This window comes from Somniosus microcephalus, chromosome 14 (genome assembly GCF_052327205.1).
Source record: "Somniosus microcephalus isolate GS21.2 chromosome 14, FLI_Smic_1.0, whole genome shotgun sequence".
Taxonomy (NCBI): domain Eukaryota; kingdom Metazoa; phylum Chordata; class Chondrichthyes; order Squaliformes; family Somniosidae; genus Somniosus; species Somniosus microcephalus.
Genome location: NC_141000.1, coordinates 69,244,243 through 69,265,780, shown reverse-complemented (window position 1 = coordinate 69,265,780; position 21,538 = coordinate 69,244,243). Strand labels below are relative to the sequence as shown.

The 21,538-nt window shown below is 45.0% G+C and overlaps 1 protein-coding gene across 1 annotated transcript in view; it reads right to left on the bottom strand.

The window, feature by feature from the left end:
- Positions 1–860: 860 nt before the first annotated feature.
- xk (X-linked Kx blood group antigen, Kell and VPS13A binding protein) overlaps positions 861–21,538 on the bottom strand; it is a 39,291-nt gene continuing 18,613 nt past the window's right edge. Inside the window, exon 3 of the mRNA XM_086006616.1 lies at positions 861–5,411. Within this exon, the coding sequence (XP_085862742.1) occupies positions 4,618–5,411 (794 nt within the window). The 3' untranslated portion in view covers positions 861–4,617. The remainder of the gene's footprint in view (positions 5,412–21,538) is intronic.

Below are 21,538 nucleotides of genomic sequence, written 5' to 3'. Positions count from 1 at the left end.
CTGTTGTAATGTAGGACTAGCTTTGAGATGGTAGAACAGAAGTTGCAACAGACTGCAGAGACAGAGCACAGAAGGCATTGGAGAGACAGCATGGTGTCAACAAATTAGCTTTGCAGCAGGATCTAGCATGTGGATGCAGCTACTATGATTTTGGAGAGGAGCGATGCCTCATGAGACTTGACTATCAAAGGACACAGTGTTGTACTTGTACCTGTTCTATCTACAACTGCAGCTGGTTCACCATTAGTGCTGCTCTAACAGTTGCTGTAAAGAGAACAGTAACATTAACACATTTTGTGCCACATGACCATGCGAAGAACCAGTATGATTTGCCATTGATTCCTTTCAAGCACCAAGTGACATTACAGGGGCCGGTTGATAGGCCCTTAATGCCAATACAGAACAATGTATTGAGTTCAGCAGAGAGCAGCCGCAGGAACAATTGGTATTTTACAGAATGGCAAGGTTCCTCAATGTTCAGGGAGTGACTCCAGTTGCAATTCCAGTATGCATGTTAATAGAAAGGATTCGATTCATAAATGTGTAGATGATGTGTGGTGTAGCAGGTGGAAAATTTCACAAGTCAGTGTATATTACTCTGCACCCATGATATTTTTATTCTCAGGCAATATGAAGTCAAATAGGCTGCCCCTACTGCAGTTTCCACAGCTATCCTAACTTGAATAATCCTGGTGAATTCCTGGCAGTAATAACATCTCTGATTGGAAGCTTATCATTTATGGTGGTGGTAGGGGTGCAGGGGGAGGGGAACTTGTGTGCTGCTGCAGGGTTTAAGTACCCAATTTATTCTTACATAAAATGTATACAAATAAATGCACCCAAAAATACAAAATTGCTGTTTCTATGCATCCATTTATTTTACATTACGGCTACAGTTGTCAAATATCCATAAAATGAAGCAACTGTTTTCAGTTCCATTGGAAACACAAGACATTATACTTAAAAAAATTACTATTAATATATACAAACGTCATTCAATATTTATGACTCTTTCCATTGCAAATATTTACAAGATTCTATTTTTGTCTTTGAAATAGTATCGGTTCTCAATTTTTTATGAACATGTTGGATCCATGCATCTCATCAATACCCAGCCTTAGTCTTGAAGTAGTTAGTACATCATGCACTCATTCCAGTAAAGATTTTAGTCACTTGAAATTATAAATAATTTTTCTGATAATTACAATATTATTGGAATTAATGTGCAAAAGTTTACAACCTTTTTACTTTCAATATTAATTCATGTGATTTATTCTAACTTGTTAACACATTCCTAACCTCAAGTGAAAGGCTGTTTGCGCCAGTTTTTCCTTGTATCAGAGGATGGGGATGATAAGAGGCATTCCATCCAGCTATCTGACTTATAAAGCCCAGTTCAAGAAACATAATATGATAGTGACAGGCAAGTTGAACCCAAGAAAACTTGATGACCAGTCAAGAGATCAACTATCAGGCTATTAGTTTGCCACACTGGTGTTGTTCTTAATGTTCATGTTAGATGTTCTGCATGTGGCGTAAGTGCTAGATTTCTTCTAATTCCTCTCTCACACACAAAGCAGATAGATATGCTGGGATACCAAACAGCTTACCACAGAAATCCTCAATTTGGATGAAGAATCTTAAGTTTTGATGCAGTCAATTTTTATCTGTAAAATGTCCCAAAGAAATATATACACTTAATTTACAAGTTATTTAACTGTATTTTTTTTTTATTGACCAGCTTATACTGATGTTACAAAATCTTTATTTTTTTAGACATTGCTTGCATGGGCTTTGAAGAACTTTGCCATGTTTAGCACTTATATGTTTTAATGGGGCTTTCACGTTTTAATGAGTATGCTAAATAGGCTTTAGTGCATTATGAGACTCAAAATCCGTCCTCTATTTTGCTACCAAGGAACCATATAACAATGATTCGCTTTGCCAAACAAGTACAATCAGTTCAGTAAATATCTATTGGCTGAGGTTTATTAGATCTAAAGCTACAGTGAAAAATTTAGCAAGTTCTACATTTCCTATTCATTCACATATGACAGCTTTAGTAGGTGGTTCATCAGCATAGTATTAAAATTTGAAAAGGCAATTCAGCCCATTAAGCATTTTCCTTCCAATAGACTGTGTACAACCTGCACTGTCATGGATTTTCCCCAAACAAGCTGTATGATGAGAATAAAGAGTAAGCCTACACCCACCCCTGCAAGGTCATCGATGTATGGGGGCAGGGCTGGGGAGTTCCTGTTCTTTGACCCTCAGTCAAGACCTGGCGTAGTATTGGAACTAAAACCAGGAAAAATGGGGCCCACCTGCGGCCTGAATTCCCAAAGATTGGAGGGGGATTTTTTTTTAAATTGAAATTCGGTATGGCCCCGCCAGGTCTTTTGCGCCCGAAATTTTGTGCCCGCCAGGATTCCCGTAGCGCCCGCCTAAAATTCAGTTGCGACAGGCCAAGACGGCGGCGAGCGTTATTGCAGGGTTTGGCCGCCTCGCTAGGGGCGATGAATGTCACTTACAGGCGTCCAGCTCCCGCTGCGGCACCCGATGCGGTGCGGCAGGCTGGGGTACTGCAGGCCTCCTCCTTCTCTTAAGGAGGAGCTGCCTGCAGCCGTCAGATCACCGGTGGATTCCCCCGGCAAATGAGCCCGGCACCACGGAGAAGTGCCGGGCTCGCGGGACTCAGACATCAATGCCGCGGGGGAGTGGTGCAGGAGTCCGGGGAGGGAGGTGCGGGCAGGCGGCCGCCGGGAAAGCGGCCGGCCGCCGCTCCACCTTTATGCGCCGGCCTTTCGGAGCTGCAAGACCCCGTTTCACAAACGCTGTTTGCGGCTGCCACGGGCGAGGCGGCCGCAACTGAATTTGGCCATCGGGCCGGAATAGCATTGCAACCGGGGCGCTGCGCACACCGATGACGTCATCGGTGCCGGCGCGGCGCTACCAGCTAACGCCGATGTTAGGGTCCATCTGAATTTCGGGCGATAAAAAACTTCAGGCGCAAACCACTTTATAGCCAACAAGTGGGCGCAAACGCGACTGAATTTCTAGGCCCATATCCCTTATCTAGGGGTGGGGGAGAGGAGGGAAGCAAGAGATTGGGGGCGACCACCGAAGGATTGGGCCGGCCTCAGGATCATCAGGGGGAGGGGGGCAGGGAAGCAAGAGGAGATTGGGGCCGGCTACCAGAGGATCAGGCCGGCCTCAGGATTCAGAATCATCGGTAGGGGGGGATATCCAGGAAGGCGATCGGAAGCCTCGTGAGGGGTTCTTCAATTGCGGGGGGTGTGTTACATAGGGACCCTGGATCCAGTAGGTAGATATAAAGGCACTTACCTCCTGGATGCAGCAGTCCCTGCCTTGCTGTAACTGTCGGGTTTTACGAAGTGTGTAAAACCTGACCAGATGCAGTTAAAAATAAAATGGAGTTTAAAGAAGAGGCTTCCAGCCTCATTATCATTTTGAAATTGATGTCCCGCCTCCTGGGAGTGGGCTGGCTGCCCACCTCGTCCCGCCTCCGTTAAAACCGGAAGTGGGTTGGTTGGAGGCGGGTTCAGGTTGTGAATCAGATTTTTAACAATTTAACTACCCCAATGCTCCAAACCCACCTGTTTTTTCAAGTAAAAATTCCCCCTTATATCTCTGGTTATTTTCAAATGCTGTATTTGTAGGATAGGAAATGTTAATTTGGCTGGGATTTGAATTGTGATATTCAAATTTCAGAAAATATAACATAGAGTAATGAAGACTAGATCATTCCCAAATCATGTTGGCTTTTTTACACCGAAACTTATACTGTGTCACAACTTTTGCAGGAAATTCAGTTGGAGAACAACAGTCTAGAAATTATTATGTACAATATTATGTTTGTATGATATTCCTGTGCCCACTATTTTAACCACTTAAAATAAAGGTTAAGGCTTCTGTTAAAATAGCAGAAAGAGGATTATCATATGAATGTACTAACACCACTATTATCGCAAATAGTTTCAAGGCGAATGAGTTTTCCACTGAAAGAAACCATGAAATTTGCATTTTATAAAATGATCATAAATACAAGTTGGGAAACATTGCATTTGCTTGAATTTATCCAAATTGGCTGAATGTGCAGAGTTTTTTTTTCAATTCTGTTTGTCATTCAGCTCCAGTTCTACTTTTGTTATGCACACTCAAGGATCTATACAATAAAAAGCAAATGAGCTAATAGCAGCAGGTGGAAGTGGCACTTCATATAGGATTAGGCTATAGGGTAACTTTCAATATCCGCGAGTGCATTTTGGGAAACTGAGGTCACATTCCTGACTAACTTCCATCCATTAATATTAATGGATGAAAAATTGTGTGACTTGTGCCTGCAATTTCCTGCTCTGTCCTCCTGGCAGATGAGGCTTCATGCTGGGAGCCTAAAGTTTACTGTCGTGTCTCACTGAAATCAATAGCAGGTAGAACTTTAAACATTGCAACACAACCACTTTTCATGGGAATTATAAGCTGCAGAGCTCCTCTGAAGACAAGCTTATAATTTATAGTGAGAACTGTGTCCAAACAACATGGACATGTACAAAAAAAGACCATCTGTGCATCGTCTTTTGCACTCTGAAGGTTCTTCTAATCCTGAGATTTACTGATAGATTGAGTGCCCTGTTCATGGTCACTGGCATTGTTTGGTTCCAAGTCAGCCTTCTCTGCAGGTTCAGAGGATTTGCGACAATGGCATATAAAACAAGCAAAATGGATGCAAGCTAATAATCCTTCAGAAATACTGGAGGTGAAAAGCTTTTTACATGGGTGACAGAACTGGTAAAACACAAGCATAAAAAATATTGCAATGCAATACCCGATTAACAACTGCATGACCAACAAAGGAGCACATATATAGCTATACATATCAGTTTTGTAGATGTACCATAAGAGAAGAAGAACAGCATTTTCAATGAATCTTAACATATAGTACACAGCTAGTCGGTACCAATTCTGGGATTTATTAATTAAATCAGGATCGTTTAGCTTGAGTTGAACTGCTGACCAACAGAACATATTAATGCCAGCATAAAGAAAAGTAAGGCAACACAATACTATTGTTGTACCTACTCTGGTAAATGTTTTTTCTATGTTCTCAGGGAAAGGCGATTTACTGTTCCAGAATAATATCCATGGATAGAAAAAAAATGTTAAAAGGTTCAAGAGAACCAGAGGAAGGATCCATATCTGCAAGACCGAACTGAAAAGGACCAAAACAACAACTCTTGTGGCAATCTCAAAGCTCCTCCATAAAAATATGCAGATGTAGGCTGCAGGCTTCACGTGTATCTCGTACTCATCATACTTGATTTTGATAGCGAGGATATTGCACCGCAAGGCTCCATATACAATGGTAAGCAGGGAAATGACCATCAGTACTCCTGAAAATGAAACAGGACTTGTAGTTATTTTTCTAAGAATGTAGTGTTGAAACAAAACACAAAGCTGCAACGATCACGACAATCAATTTTCATATAAATGCATTAAAACAGAGCCTAGTCACAGTTTGGTAGCTAAGCCAGCAGTGGCACTGAATGGTAGCGTAGTATAAATGGGTGGACAAACGGGAGTTGTAAAAGTCATATCATGTCTGTCAAATTTAATGGAATTCTTTAGGAAATAACAGAGTGTACTGATGAAGGCAATGCAATGAATACTGTGTATATTTACTTTCAAAAGGCAAGGTGGAAGGATGATTGATAAAATGAAGACATATATGGATGAATTTCCACTGGGATTCTTCCGATTGTCTGCTGTAACTTTGGCGGAAGAGCTGAGGAAACCAGGAAAAACAGCCTAAACACATTTAGATCGTTTTTCTGAGATTTCCGCAGTTCTTCTTCCGAAGTTATGATGGAAATTCGGGAGAATCACCATGGAAATTCACCCCCAAGGTATTAAAAGAGTGGCAACATGGATTGAAAATTGGTTAAAGGACAGAGAACAGAAATTAGTGGTTCATGGATGATTATTGGACTGGAGGAATACGTAAACATTGGTGTCCTTCAGGGTTCAGTGTTGGGGCCCCTGTTCTTCTCCATATTTAGAAATGATCTGGACTTGGGAGCATATTATCAATATTTACAGGCAACAAAGACATAGGGAACGCTGTAAACTGTGAAGAGGTCGCATGTGGCTTCAGAAGGAAATAGACTAACTAATGGATTGGGTACATAGATGTCAGATAAATGTTAATGCAGGGAAATGTGAGGTGATACATTACTGAGTGAAGAATGAACTTAGGAAATATAGACTAAATGGTAAAACCTGAAAAAAGAGAGGAACAGAGAGACTTGGGGGGTTCAGATACATCTTTAAAAGCTGCAAAATAAAAGCATATAGAATACTAATTTTGTATATAGAGGTATCCCAACAAAAGCAAAGAGTTAATTCTGAACCTATGCAACACATTGGTTAGGCTGCAGTTTGAATATCTGTCCAATTTTGGACACCATACTTTAGGAAGGGTGTCAAGGCGATTCACTAAGCTGATGTGCATGAATGAGAAGCTTTAGTAATGAACCAGGAAACTGGGGCACTTTTCATTAGAACAAATAAAGAAGGTTAAGAGGAGATCTGAAAGAGAAAGTTTTGAGCGGTTTTGGTAAGGTAAATTGAACTGAGAAACGGGCACTGCGCAAATGAATTTCTCGGCCTCTGATTCTATTATTGGGAGGGGGCAGCCAGGAAGGGAGCAAACTGAAAGCAGAGATATAAATAGGGTGAAATTTTAACAAAATTAGTACATAGCTGTTACAAAACAATAACAAATACACCGGCACAATGAAAAGCAGGTCTAATAACAGACACAGATAAATATCGTCTGTTAGTAAAATTTGAATTAAAGCCAATCTCATAATCTGTTTGCTTTTTTCTGCAGTTTTTACTTCAGTGAATAATATAAAGTGACAAATTTCTGTAAATCGAACACAGAATCTGCATAACAAGCAACAACCGAGTGGGAAATTCCAGAAGTGTATAATGAGTACGTGTATTCCCAATTTAAAAATTACGATCCTTTGATATAAGTGGTTATGCTCACAAGCTTTTATCTGATTGTACTCCTTTTTAACAGATGTCAAAATAGTAAAAGATTCAATTTGTGGAGAACTATAAGTCCTGCATTTATAGAATTTCTGCATTTCTTAAAAGTGGCCCATAAAACGCCTATTCCCACCAAAAAAGCCACGAGGGCCATCAATACACCAGTATCCCATGAGAACCCTGCAGCAGTACTGTAATTTACATAGAGTCTACAGCATAGGCCATTCGGCCCAACTGGTCTATGTAGTGTATGTAACTGTTCTACCTTTAAGAGAACTATTGTATGTAACCGTCCACCTTTAAGAGAACTATTTTAGGTGTGGCACTACTTTATTTTGGCTGCTGTATACTGTAATACCGACGGTGACCACATATAAGTGCTGTGTCAGGATTTATTGGGCAGATTCGCCCTGACCTTCGAATAGTAAAGTCCTGTTAAAAGTTACTCTTGTAGTCTGTGTATTAATTCGCCATAACACCTACAGACTTTACAGTGGCGACGAGTTCGATCTTACCCTGCGGCAACAATACTTCCGAAGCAGTTAACGAGCGTCGAGAAGAGGCACCCGCCCTCGTCGTTCTGCTGAGAGAAAACTCGAGTCTGCAGAGCAAGGAAGAAAGAAGAATTCAGACACGAAGCCTTCCATCAGCAACAGGCACTGATTGTCCCTTCTGCCACGGTGGTGAGTGAGCCGATCAGCCCGAGAAGCAAGTCGGCCACGGTGACTGTGAGTAAAGGGAAAATAAAAAAATAAACGGAGGATAAGGGCGGTGAACTCGACCACGGTCGGGGGGAAAGGAGCCAGGCAGAAGTCGGGCCCAGAGGCGCTGAGACTGGGGCAGCGTGGAGCACGGAAGCCGCGGTACAAGCGGGCTGGGAGACGCAATGGCGTCGTGAGACAGCTAGACCGCGACCGGCGAAAAAGGCCGGGCAGCGACCGAGGCCACGAAGCGCTGCGACCGGGATCGTAAGGCGCGGGAAGATATAAAAATAAATAAATCGCGGAGAACTCAGCCGCAGCCGGGGAGGAAAGCACCGGACTGCAAGAGGGCTGGGAGGCGCGATTGGAAGCCGCTGAGGGAGAGACAGAGCCCGAGCGAGCGGGAGAGACAGAGCCCGAGCGAGGGAGACTGAGCGAGATCCAGCCCAGCGGCTGAAACTGTTCGCCGTCAACGGGTTGTACCCAGCGCCGGTTGCCCTGCCGAGAAAAGGGAACAAGGAACGCACTGAAGCCGACGCGCAGGCTGCGAACCCCGAAAGCCAGCGGTCGTCGCCCGAGGGAAAAGCTTACCCCTCCCGCCAGGGGAAGAAACGCGGGAAGCCGCCAGTAGGCGGGGAAGAAGACAGAAGCGGGAAACCGCCATTTTGAAAGTGGGCGAGGAAAGAAGACAAGCGCGGGAAACCGCCAGTTTGGAAAAAAAAAAGTTAAAGAAATATTTCGTTGTTGTTTCTCAGGAAGAGTGTGAAGATGCCTAAGCGTAGTAACATCAACGGTTTCGATTCCAATGTGGAAGATTGGGCCACGTATGTAGAACGCATCGAGATATATTGTAAGGTCAATAAGATAGCAAATTATGACAAAGCTCTAACCTTACTAAACTCAATGGGTGCGAAGACATACGGGTTATTGAAGCATCTTCTATCACCAGCTAAACCGGCGGATCAGTCTTTCACTTATATTGTTGCTGTCCTGAAGGATCATTTGAACCCCGCACCGCTGATGTTAGCGGAACGATCTAAATTTTACGTGAGAACGCAACTAAAAGAGGAAAGCAACGCAGAGTACCTGGTTGAACTGCGTAGACTAGCAAAATACTGCCAGTTTGGGGTAAATCTGTCAGAGGCACTGAGAGACAAGTTCGTGTGCGGAATGTCGAAGGAAGGAATACAAAAACGACTGCTCGAAGAGAACGATCTTACACTTGAGAAGGCTGTCCTTATTGCAGCATCGCACGAAGCCGCAGCGAGAGGCATGGCGGAAATGCAGCGGAAGACAGCGGTACTCAGTATGGATCAAATGACTTCGGGTACAACGAAATGTTATCGTTGTGGGAAGACAACACACGATCAGAACCAATGCTGGTTTAAAAACCAGGAATGTAGGAAATGTGGCAAGCCTGGTCACATAGCTAAAGTATGCCGGTCAGGAAAGAAGACCAGCAATAATAAGTCACCGCAGAAGAAGTACAGAAAGGTACATAAGGTGACTGGGAAGAGTACAGATGAACAGAATTCGGATTCAGACTCCAACAGCAAGGAACTGGGTAGTCTGAGGATTCACAATGTGAGTAAAGAAGCTGACCGACAAACTATCTGGGTCACACTACAGATTGCAAAAGTCCAAGTGAAAATGGAAGTGGACACTGGATCGGCGTTGACGGTCATGAATAAGCAAGATTACAAAAAGTTGTTCAAACATATTCCCCTACGGGATACGGAGATAGTATTGCAGACATACACGGGGCATAAAGTATACCCCATCGGAAAGATAAAAGTCAAGGTGAGACACAAGGGCAAAGATCACCGAGGAATGGACATGTATGTGCTACCCGAGGGAGGTCCACCACTTCTGGGACGGGAGTGGATCAGGAAAATAAAGATAGACTGGCACTCACTAAACACAATGACGGTAGATTCCGGAAAGGAAGATGTCAAACCTGAACGGTTGTCCAGAATATTGGACGAAGCTAAAGAGGTATTTCAGCAAGGACTGGGAACACTGAGAGGAATTAAGGCAAAAATCAAGATTGCAGAACATGCAAGCCCAAAATTTTTCAAAGCCAGATCGGTACCTTACGCGATACGACCTGCTGTGGAGGCAGAACTGGAAGAGCTTGAACGTTCAGGGGTACTGTCTAAGGTGGACTGGAGTGAGTGGGCCACGCCCATTGTTCCCGTCATGAAGTCTTCATCAAGTAACAAGCCAGGGGGACCGGGAAAGGTCCGCATCTGCGGAGACTTCAAGATCACAGTTAATCCGGTGCTTCACACGGTACAATACCCGCTTCCGCGGATTGAGGATATCTTTGCTTCATTGTCTGGCGGGAAACACTTCACCAAGATAGACCTGGCACAAGCATACTTACAAATGGAAGTCGAGGAAGAGTCGCGCCAGTATCTCACAATCAACACACACAGAGGCTTGTATCGTTATAATAGACTGGTTTTTGGAGTAGCTTCGGCTCCAGCAATTTGGCAGAGGGCCATGGAGCAGGTCTTACAGGGGATTCCAAGCACTCAGTGTTACTTGGATGATATCCTGATTACAGGAGAGGACGAGGAGGAACACCTCGCAAATTTGAAACTGGTGCTCACCAGGTTGAAGGAATATGGCCTTCGAGTTAATCGCCAGAAATGTGAGTTCTTCCAGAAACGGATCTCGTACTGCGGTCATGTCATTGACCAAGAGGGGCTGCACAAGTCACCTGACAAGATAGAAGCTGTCGTGAAGGCCCCCGCTCCGGAAAATGTATCACAGTTGAGATCGTTTCTGGGGTTGGTTAATTATTACCACAAGTTTCTGCCAAATCTATCCACGGTGCTGCATCCGCTGAATGCTCTGTTGCGGAAAGAAGTACCATGGAAGTGGAGCGAGGACTGTAAGAAGGCCTTTCGCAGAAGCAAGGCGTTGATTACCTCTGAGGAAGTGTTGGCTCATTTCAACCCAATGTTACCTCTTCGTCTAGCTTGTGATGCTTCCCCTTATGGAATTGGAGCAGTACTTTCACACAAGTTACCAAATGGCTCGGAAAGGCCAGTCGCATTTGCGTCCCGATCATTGACCTCCACTGAGCGAAATTATGCTCAGATAGATAGGGAGGCCCTCAGCCTTGTGTGGGGAGTAAAGAAATTCAATCATTACCTGCAGGGCAAGAAGTTCACATTACTGACAGACCACCAGCCGTTGGTGTCCATATTCAACCCTAACAAGGCCGTTTCCACTATGACAGCGCAAAGGCTACAGAGGTGGTCCGTGTTACTTGGGGCACACCAATATGACATCGAATACAAAAGGTCCAAACAGCATGGAAATGCTGATGGGTTATCGCGCCTACCGTTGCCAGTAGTAGAAGAGGCGGCTACAGTGGACCCGGTAGAGATGTTCCACTCATCCATAGTGGAATGTCTACCAGTAACAAATTCGATGATCGAAAATGAAACAAGAAATGATCCGACTCTCTCACGAGTCTACGATTTAACGGTGGAGGGATGGCCAGCACATGGCGAACCAACGCTGCCTGCATTTTCGCAAAGAAAAGAACAGCTGTCAGTGTGCCGAGGAACCTTGATGTGTGGATCTAGAGTGGTGATTCCACCCAAACTTCAGCATAAGGTGCTAAAGGAGCTTCACGAGGGGCATCTGGGTGGAGTGAAAATGAAGAACCTAGCAAGAGCGTTTGTGTGGTGGCCAGGTATTGATGGAGACATCGAAGAAATAACCAAGAGCTGTCTAGGATGCCAGAAGGTCCAAAACGCGCCACCACAAGCTCCTCTGCATCCATGGGAGTGGCCCTCATCTTCTTGGCAAAGGGTACACGTCGACTTTGCTGGTCCATTTATGGACTCAATGTTTCTAATCGCGGTGGATGCACACTCCAAGTGGCCGGAGGTAATAAAGATGTCCTCCACCACCACGGAAAAAACCATCACAGTATTACGGACCATATTTGCCAGGAATGGGCTGCCGGAACAGATCTGTTCTGATAATGGACCGCAATTTGTGTCCGAAGAATTCAGGAAGTTCTTAAAAAGGAATGGGGTTAAGCACTACACGTCAGCCCCATACCATCCCGCCACCAATGGATTAGCTGAAAGGTTTGTCCAGACCTTCAAGAAGGCCATAAAGGCCATGGGTAATGAAGACATCAACCTACAACATAAGGTAGATAACTTCTTGTTGGCATACAGGAATGCAACACATGCGGTCACAAACCAAACTCCCGCCATGATGTTTTTCAATAGAAGACTAAGATGCCGGCTGGATTTGATTAAGCCAAACGTCAGAAGGGACGTAGAGAACCAGCAATTTCAGGGCATGAATGAAAGGCCAACTAGATCCTTTCAGATAGGTCAACAAGTTTTGGCCCGGGACTACCGTACCGAGAAATGGCAGCCTGGAACTATTGGGAAAAGGCTAGGGCCGCTGATGTATACCGTGGACATTGGTGACAGCATCATAAGGCGACATGTTGACCAGATCATAGGGTCATCCACAAAGGACCAACCTACTCCACAACCTTACATGGCTAATGTTGAAGCAGAGATACCCAGAGCGCCTACCTCCGATCTGGTAATACTAGAATCAGATGAACCTGACACTGTCCTTCAAGCCGAATCGACCTTGCCAGAAGAACCTACTACCCCGCCGAAAACTACTACACCACCGAGGCGTTATCCGGACAGAGTCAGGAAGCCTCCAGAGAGACTGAATCTGTGAACTGTTTTGCATAAGTTGTATATATGTTATGATGTTATGTTAATGGGGAATAAGTATGTTGTAAGCTAAAAAGGGAGGATTGTAGTGTATGTAACTGTTCTACCTTTAAGAGAACTATTGTATGTAACCGTCCACCTTTAAGAGAACTATTTTAGGTGTGGCACTACTTTATCTTGGCTGCTGTATATTGTAATACCGATGGTGACCACACCGGTATATAAGTGCTGTGTCAGGATTTATTGGGCAGATTCGCCCTGACCTGCGAATAGTAAAGTCCTGTTAAAAGTTACTCTTGTAGTCTGTGTATTAATTCGCCATAATACCTACAGACTTTACAGTCTATGTCGGCATTTATGCTGTACATGAGCCTTCTCCCACCACTCTTCATCTAACCCCATCAACATATCCCTACTATCCAGACACCTTGAGATAGATTTTTGACTGGGCCCGCTTTTTCAGACTCGATGCTGCAAATGCAATGCATGCCTGAACCAAGAGGCCCGAGGATTGCCAGGAATTGGGTATCATCTGGTTATAGTGTCAGCCGTGGCTCAGTTGGTAGCACCCTCTCCTCGGAGTCAGAAGGTTGTGGGTTCTAAGTCCCACTCCAGAGACTTGAGCATAAAAAATCTAGGCTAACACTCCAGTGCAGTACTGAGGGAGTGCGGCACTGTCAGAGGTGCCGTCCTTCAGATGAGACGTTAAACCGAGGCCCCTCTGCTCTCTCAAGTGGACGTAAAAGATCCCATGGCACTATTTCAAAGAAGAGCAGAGGAGATATCCTTGGTGTCCTGGCCAATATTTATCCCTCAATCAACATAACAGAAACAGATTATTTGGTCATTATCAAATTGTTGTTTGTGGGAATTGGGTGCCTTGTTTCCTACATTACAACAGTAACTACACTTCAAAAAGTACTTCATTGGCTGTAAAGTGCTTTGGGACATCCGGTGATCATCAAAAGCGCTATATAAATGCAAGTATTTCTTTTCTTTTCTCATCTACATATTCGTGGCAAGCTGCCGACTTTGGTCACATGGGCCACGTTAATTTAGAAGTGGTCCCAACACTTGCACAGATTGGGTCCAGGCTGCCCCACTGCTAAATTGGTATGCCATGCTCCCAAAAAATGGGCGCAACACATACCAATATCTACCCCCTTGAAACTGGAAGGGTATCTGTAGTTTGGGGATGGCCGTAGTTTTGAGTGTAAAGCTGAAATATTTGCATTTCAAAATGCATTAGATAAGAAAAACCTCTACAATAATGATATAGTAATAACACGCAAGAGCTCAGTTCATAAATACATTGCTCTGTCTGTGTATTAAGGAATATGAAGGGAAGAAATAAAATCATGTTTGAAGTTGATTTCTTGACCTCAGTGCTTAACCTTGCATTGCTATCTAAAGTTCCCAAACACATCGTTGTCACCCAACTTCATGCTAACATTTCCAATAAGTCTGTATGAATCCTTTCAGTCTGGCTTCCAACTTGCCCACAGCAATGAGACTGCCCAGATATCCTTTGCAACTGCAACCATGTTGCTTCATCTCTTCTCTTTGTCCTTGACTTTATTGTGGCTTCTGACAGGGTTGACCCCCCCCCCCATCCTCCTCCGCTGTCTCTTCTGCAAGGGCACGGTTGCATTATGGTTCAATTCCGACCTATGTGAATGGAGCCAGCACATCTCTTTCAATGGATTCTCCTCCCAAGCTCACATGATCACCTCAGGCTTGCTCAAAGATTCCATCCTTAGCACCCTTCTGTTCCTCACATAAATGCTGCCTCTCAGCAATAGCATCCATAAGCATGGAATCAGCTTCAACAACAACAACAACAACTTGGAATTATAATTTGTCTTTAACATAGAACAACACTTCACAGAAGCATAATAAGAAATAAATGGATGGAAGGCTAAAGAAGGAGATAGTAGGAGGGGTGACCTAAAGTTTAGTCAAAGAGGTATGTTTTAAGGAGGGTCATTAAAGAGGAGAGAGGGGTGGAGGGGTTTAGGCAGGGTATTACAGAGCACAGAACTTTGGTGACTAAAGGCATGGCCACCAATGGTGGGGCAAAGGGAAGGGGGAATACACAAGAGGCCAGAGTTGAAGGAACAGAGAATTTGGGTGGGGTGGGGTTGTAGGGCTGGAAGAGGTTACAGACTTAGGGAGCGGCAAACCGTGAAGGGATGTAAACACATGGATGATCATTTTAAATTGGAGTTGTTGGGGGACCGAGAACCAATGTAAGTCAGCAAGAGGTAAGCAGGACGTGGTGGGGGCCAGAAAGTTTTTGGATAAGTTGCAGTTTACAGAAGGTTTACAGTTTACAGAAGATGGGAGGCTGACCAGGACAGCATGAGATTATCACGTCTGGATGTGACAAAGGCATGGATTAAGGTTTCAGCAGCAGATAGGTGGAGGTAGGAGGGGAGGTGGACAATGTTACAGAGGTGGAAGTAGGCGATCTTTGTGATGAACAACATATGGGATTGGAAGCTCACCTTGGGGTTGAATGGGACACCGAGGTTGCAAAGAGTTTGGTTTAGCCTTAGACTAGCCAGGTAAAGGGATGGAATCATTGGCAATGGTAGAAAGTTTAAAGATGATGGCTTTGCTCTTCCAAACTGGAGGAAATTGCAGCTCATCCAAGACGATATCAGACAAGCAATCTGGTAACACAAAGGCAGTGCAAGGGTCAAGAGAGGTGATGGAGAGGTAGAGCTGGCTTCATTAGTGTACATGTGAAAGCTGACCCCATGTCTGCAGATAATGTCACCAAGAGACTGCGTGAAGATGAGGAAGAGGAGGACATAAATCCTTGAGGAAATCCAGAGATAATGGTACGGTGCAGGAAGAAGAGCCATTTCTAGAGATGTTCTGGCTATAATTGGATAGGAAGAGTGAAACGAAGCAGGGCAGTCCCACTGAGCTGGCCAGTGGAGGAGAGGCGTTGGAAGAAGATGGTGGTCAACTTTGTTAAAGGCTGCACAGACGTTTAGAAGGACAAGAGGGATAGTGCCCCACGGTCACAATCATAGAGGATGCTATTTGTGACTTTAGTTATGGCTGTTTTGGTGCTGTGGCTGGGATGGAAATCTGATTGGAGAGAATTGAGCATGGAGTTGCGGGAAAATAGGCACATATTTGGGAGACAACAACACATTTAAGGACTTTAGAGAGGAAAAGGAGGTTTGAAATGGGGTGGCAGTTTGCAAAGACAGATGGGTTGAGGCTGGCTTATTTGAGGATGGCAGTAATGAAGATGATTGAAAGAGAGGCAGTCCCTGAAGAGAAATAATAATTTACCATGCCAGCATGGGAGGTCGGAGGGAGTTAGGTGGCCAGCAGATTAGTGGGAATGGGGTAAATGGAGCAAGAGGTGGCTGGAGACAGGATGGGAATCACCAGTAACAGACCAGAGCTTGCTCAGCATAGACTGAAAGTTCCCGGCGCAGGGGCAGAAAACTGAGCCTGCAGTAGTAGACCAGGTACTGGAATGAAAGCAGTCCAGTAGAGAATACAATCTCAATAGAAAGTGACAGCGAAGGTGGAAGTCACAGTAAAGCCCAGAAGCTATTGGAGAGATAGGATTCGGCTCAGGAGAATGAGATTTCCGTCCGAGATCCAACACAGCAGCAGAGTAAAGGTGAGAATCCAGCAGTGCACTGAAGTACAGTCCTGAAGCTCAACAGGTAACAGCAGCAGATCGGCAATGAGCTTGGAACAGGTTACCTTAAACTTGAAGAGTGGCAGAGCTGGACCATGGCAGACAAAGTATACGATGTAGTCCATCAGAGCAGTGCAGTCCTGATGGCAGACGTGTTTCAGAAAGCAAATGTGAGGAGAGTCCTAGCCGTTGAAAAGAGAACAGGTAAAAAGACAGAACAAGCTGAATCGGGATGGGAAATGTGCTCTGCACAGGTAGCTTTAGCGTAGCTTAAATTTGTAGATCGAACTAAAACGTAATCACTATTAGGGGCAGGGATCTTAAACATTGGCGGAGAGGAGACTGGGTGGGGGTTGGAGGGGGTGGGGGAGGGCAAAGGATGGTCATGGATGGCCATAGATAGAATTGGAAAGGAGAGGAGCTCAATAAGGAGTTGCCAGCCCGGGAGCCATCATATGTACCCAGATGATTCCAGCTTTACTTCTCTGCACCGTCCTCAAATTCACTGCCTGACATCAAGTCATTGAACTCCCTCTTCCTGTTGCTTGCTCAGGCTGAATCCAATGGTGTGCAACTTTGCTGTACTTTAGACCCTGAGCTGTACTTCATACCTCACATTTAGCCCATCAACAAAAGTGCTTACTTCCACCTGTTCAGCATTACTTGCCTTTTCCCCTCCCCTACCCTCACCAACTCTGCCAGTTCTGAAATTCCCATCCATGCCTTCATCATCTCACGGCTCAAATTTCTAACACTCTCCTTGTTGGTCTCCGTAGCTCAACCTTACACAATCTCCAACTCATCAATAATTCCACCATCTGTATCTTATCCCACAAAAAGTTCTGCTTACCTATCACCCATGTCCTCAGCAGTGTCTACTGGATTCCCATCCACATTGATTTCTCACGCTTGTTTATAAATCCTTCCATGACCTCTCCCCATCTACCCCTGCAACCTTCTCCAGCTCTACAACCCAGCTTGCACAATCTTCTCTTCTGACTCTTGTTTTCTGTGCATATTCTCCTTTCCTCCGCTCCACTGTCAATAGAAGAGCCTTCAGTCGTCAGCCCTACACTATGGAACTCCCTTCCTAAAGTCCTACTCCTTGCCACAATTATTAGCACTTTGAAAAGACTCTTCAAAACCTACCTCTTCAACAGTGTTTTCAGCTCCCTCCCCTAATCCTCCTCCCAAATTCCTGCTCAATGTCTAGTTTCTCTCTGTGAAGTGCTTTGGGGTGCTTTGCTATGTAAGAGCAATGCATCATCTATCAGCAGTTGCAACAGAAGCCCTCATCAGTACAGTGCAGTGCAATCTGAATATATTGCTTGATTTGGAAAAGAGTGCAAACCGGTACCATAGATGAGGTCAGCTTGGGTCTCCTGCAATCTTCCTGCCTAATTGTCAGTAAAACAAACTGTGTAAACAACTGGAAATTTGTGTTTGCTCAAAATAATATTTTAAAGAAATATAATTTGTCGTTTCATTCTGTGCTGCACCAGCACTCAAGTGATTGCCAACAGAGGCTCCTGGTACCAGAGCAATACAGTCTTTAGTACTACAAGCAAATTACATTATGTATGCACCAGGTTTTATTGTTACTAAGACCCTGATACAACCAGCCTGATACAACCCAGCCTCCTCATTGTGCTGGGGATCCTGATTCAGACTTGATCTCTCAGTCCTTTCACAATACTACCAGGCCTGGGACAGTCCCCACCTGAGCTCCAACCATTACTGATCATTTTCAGCGGTTTCTTGCTAGAGGCTTACCTCCATACTTTCTTCTTCTCCTATCAGCCAGTTTGTTCCTCTACAGACTATTCTCTAAACCCTTCAGGTGCTTGTACAACTTCTTCAGATCCAGTTTTGTCACAACTCCATACTAGAAATGCCTGTGCTGTGCACCAGGCATGTCCTAAGTTCATTAAGGCCTCAAATTATTTTTTTCAATGATGTCCTTACCTCATATGCGGACTCAGCACTTGAGCTGTGCTGCTGGAGCTCAATACACATATAAGGTGGCCCAATTTAGTTCCTGTCCTTAAAGGCAGTGTCTGCTTGGTAGTTGCATCAAGTTGTTGCATGTTGAACAATCGGTTTCATTGTTTATTTCATGCTGCCCTTGGTCTTCACTACTGCAGCTATTCACACTTTGTTAAAGCTGCACCCTGTCTGTCATTTTTGGGGTATTAGCCAAGGAAACTGTAACTCAGCTCTGCCTAAACAGAATGTCTGAGTATACTGATGGTCATCTTTCTCTAACTGCTGGTTCTGGAGGAGGAAGAGCAGGGTCAGACAACACCTACTTAGTTGGCCAAGGTTTCCAAAGTTATTGTTGCCTGCTGCATCTTACAGACTTTGCCTTGCAAAGGGGTCCTGCCATGAAGATGGGTGATAGCAACCAGTGGCAAATGATGATCCAAACTAGGAGACACAAGACTTGTTTGCACTAGGATCTGGTCGCTCAGCAAGAGTTGTAAGGCCGACTGTAATAGATGTCACATTTAGTTAAATGTCTGAAATATCCAAAGCACAACAGTTATCAGCATTTGTACGCCTTGCCAAATAAAATAGTGCCTCCACTAGCTCCAGCCTATATCAAACATCATGAATACAACATCACTTCTCCCCACACAAATACAATAGCAAAATACTGTAGATGCTGGAACCCCCCTGGACCTTGGCCCCACTACCGAACATCAAGCAATCGTTTCCAAGACTGTCACTGACCTCATCTCCTGTGGAGATCTTTCCTCCGTGGCTGTCAATCTCATAGTCCCCGAATCCCATACAGCCCGCTTCTGCCTCCTTCCCAAGATCCACAAACAGGGCTGCCCTGGTAGACCCATTGTTTCAGCCTGTTCTTGCCCCACGGAACTTGTCTCTTCCTATCGCAACTCTATTTTTACTCCCCTTGTCCAGTCTCTTCCCAGCTACATTCGCGACTCTTCCAACGCCCTCCGCCACTTTAACAGTTTCCAGTTTCCTGGCCCCAATTGTCTCCTTCTCACTATGGACGTCCAATCCCTCTACACCTCCATCCCACACCAGGATGGCCGGAGGGCACGCTGCTTCTTCCTTGAACAGAGGCCCAACCAGTCCCTTTCCACCACCACCCTCCTCCGCCTGGCTAAACTAGTTCTCACATTGAACAACACTTCCTTTGACTCCTCACTTCCTCCAAATTAAAGGTGTTGCTATGGGTACCCACATGGGCCCTAGCTATGCCTGCCTTTTCATGGGATATGTGGAACATTCTTTGCTCCAAACCTACTCAGATCCCCTCCCTCACCTCTTTTTCCAGTACATTGATGACTGTATCGGTGCCGTTTCCTGCTCTTGCCCTGAACTAGAAAATTTCATTCAATTTGCTTCCGATTTCCACCCTTCCCTCACCTTCACATGGTCCATCTCCTACTCTTCCCTTCCCTTCCCTTTCTCGACTTCTCTGTCTCAATTTCTGGGGATAAGCTATCGACAAACATCCATTTTAAGCCCACTGACTTCCACACCTACCTGGACTACACATCCTCCTGCCCCACTTCCTGTAAGGACTTTATTCCATTCTCCCAGTTTCTCCGTCTCCGCCGCATCTGTTCTGATTCCCCTCTACCGTGGTTGAAATGGCCCTTGACCGTGTCCGTTCCATTTCCTGCACTTCTGCTCTCACCCCTTCCCCTCCCTCCCAGAAACGCGATAGGGTTCCCCTTGTCCTTACCTTTCACCCTACCAGCCTCCACATTCAATGGATCATCCTCCGCCATTTCCGCTACCTTCAGCATGATTCCACCACCAAACATATCTTCCCCGCCCTCCCCCCCTTTTCAGCATTCCGAAGGGACCGCTCCCTCCGCGACACCCTGGTCCACTCCTCTATCACCCCCAACACCCCTTCCCCTTCCCATGGCACCTTCCCATGCAAGCGCAGGAGATGCAACACCTGCCCTTTTACCTCCTCCCTTTCCACTGTCCAGGGCCCCAAACACTCCTTCCAGGTGAAACAGTAATTTACTTGTACTTCTTGCAATTTAGTATACTGTATTCACTGCTCACGATTAGGTCTCCTCTACAATGGGGAGACCAAATGCAGATTGGGTGTCCACTTTGCGGAACACCTCCATTCAGTCCGCAAGCATGACCCCGAGCTTCCGGTCGCCTGTCACTTTAATTCTCCCCTCCACTCCCACTCTGATCTCTCCATCCTTGACCTCTTACACTATTAAAACGAAGCTCAACGTAAGCTCGAGGAACAGCACCTCATTTTTCGATTAGGCACTTTACAGCCTTCTGGACTTAACATCGAGTTCAACAATTTCAGACTATAACCTTGGCTCCTATATATTGTTTTCTCTTGTTTTCTCACATGGTAACTGTTTATGATTCTGCCATCACCATTCACACCTCACCTAGAGTCATCTTTTGTTTCTCAACTTGTCCCATTACCTCCTTTTGCTTTGCACCATCATCTCTTTTGTCAGTCAATCTCTCATGCCGTCCAGCCTATCACAGGCCTTCCCTTTGTTCTTTCCTCCCCTCCTCCCTGCCCCTGCTTAAAAATCTCTCTTTAACCTTTTCCAGTTCTGATGAAGGGTCCTCAACCCGAAACGTTGACTGTTTCTCTCTCCTCGGTGCTGCCTGACCTGCTGAGTGTTTCCAGCATTTTCTGTTGTTATATCACTTCTCTCCAACTACTTTAATCTGCCTCAGATCAAAAGCAAGGGCACATTACAGTGTCACTCATGGAATTGTTATGAATTCCTTCAGTGTGTGGGAGAGGTGTATTCAATTTGGTTCATCCATGTGCTTCCCATTGGTTCATATGTATGGTGTGTATCTTTTATTTCCTAACCATGTGCACCTTCTAATTGTTTCTTCAGTGGGAGGAGGAAGTGGTGTGGATGGTTGCAGGATGTCACAATCTTCCTCTAGGGATGGAGATGGTCCACTGCCTCCTTGTGCTGGGACAATAGATGGTCCTGAAACTACAGATTCCAAGGATATTGTTGCAATAGCCTTAATGCCATGTAACACATCTGTAGTCATTTGAGCAGGGAAGCATTTTTGTGGCAAGGGGACATCCTACTCAAAAAGAGCAGTCTGCACTACGTGGGAATGGGTGGCAAAAAAGGCCAACATGCTAACCAAAGTACCCAGGAACTAGGACCAGATTAGGAAGATTATCCAGGATTTGTCTATATAAAATATATGTGCAAAGTATGCATGGCCCAAGAGTTTCCTCACAATCTGGTACAGCTTGATTAAGGCCACGGGCAAAGCAGCAAGACAAACTTTCAGCTCTTTCAAGTTCACATCCGTACCTATATTGCAGCAAAGCAGTCTCTATTACTGATAAT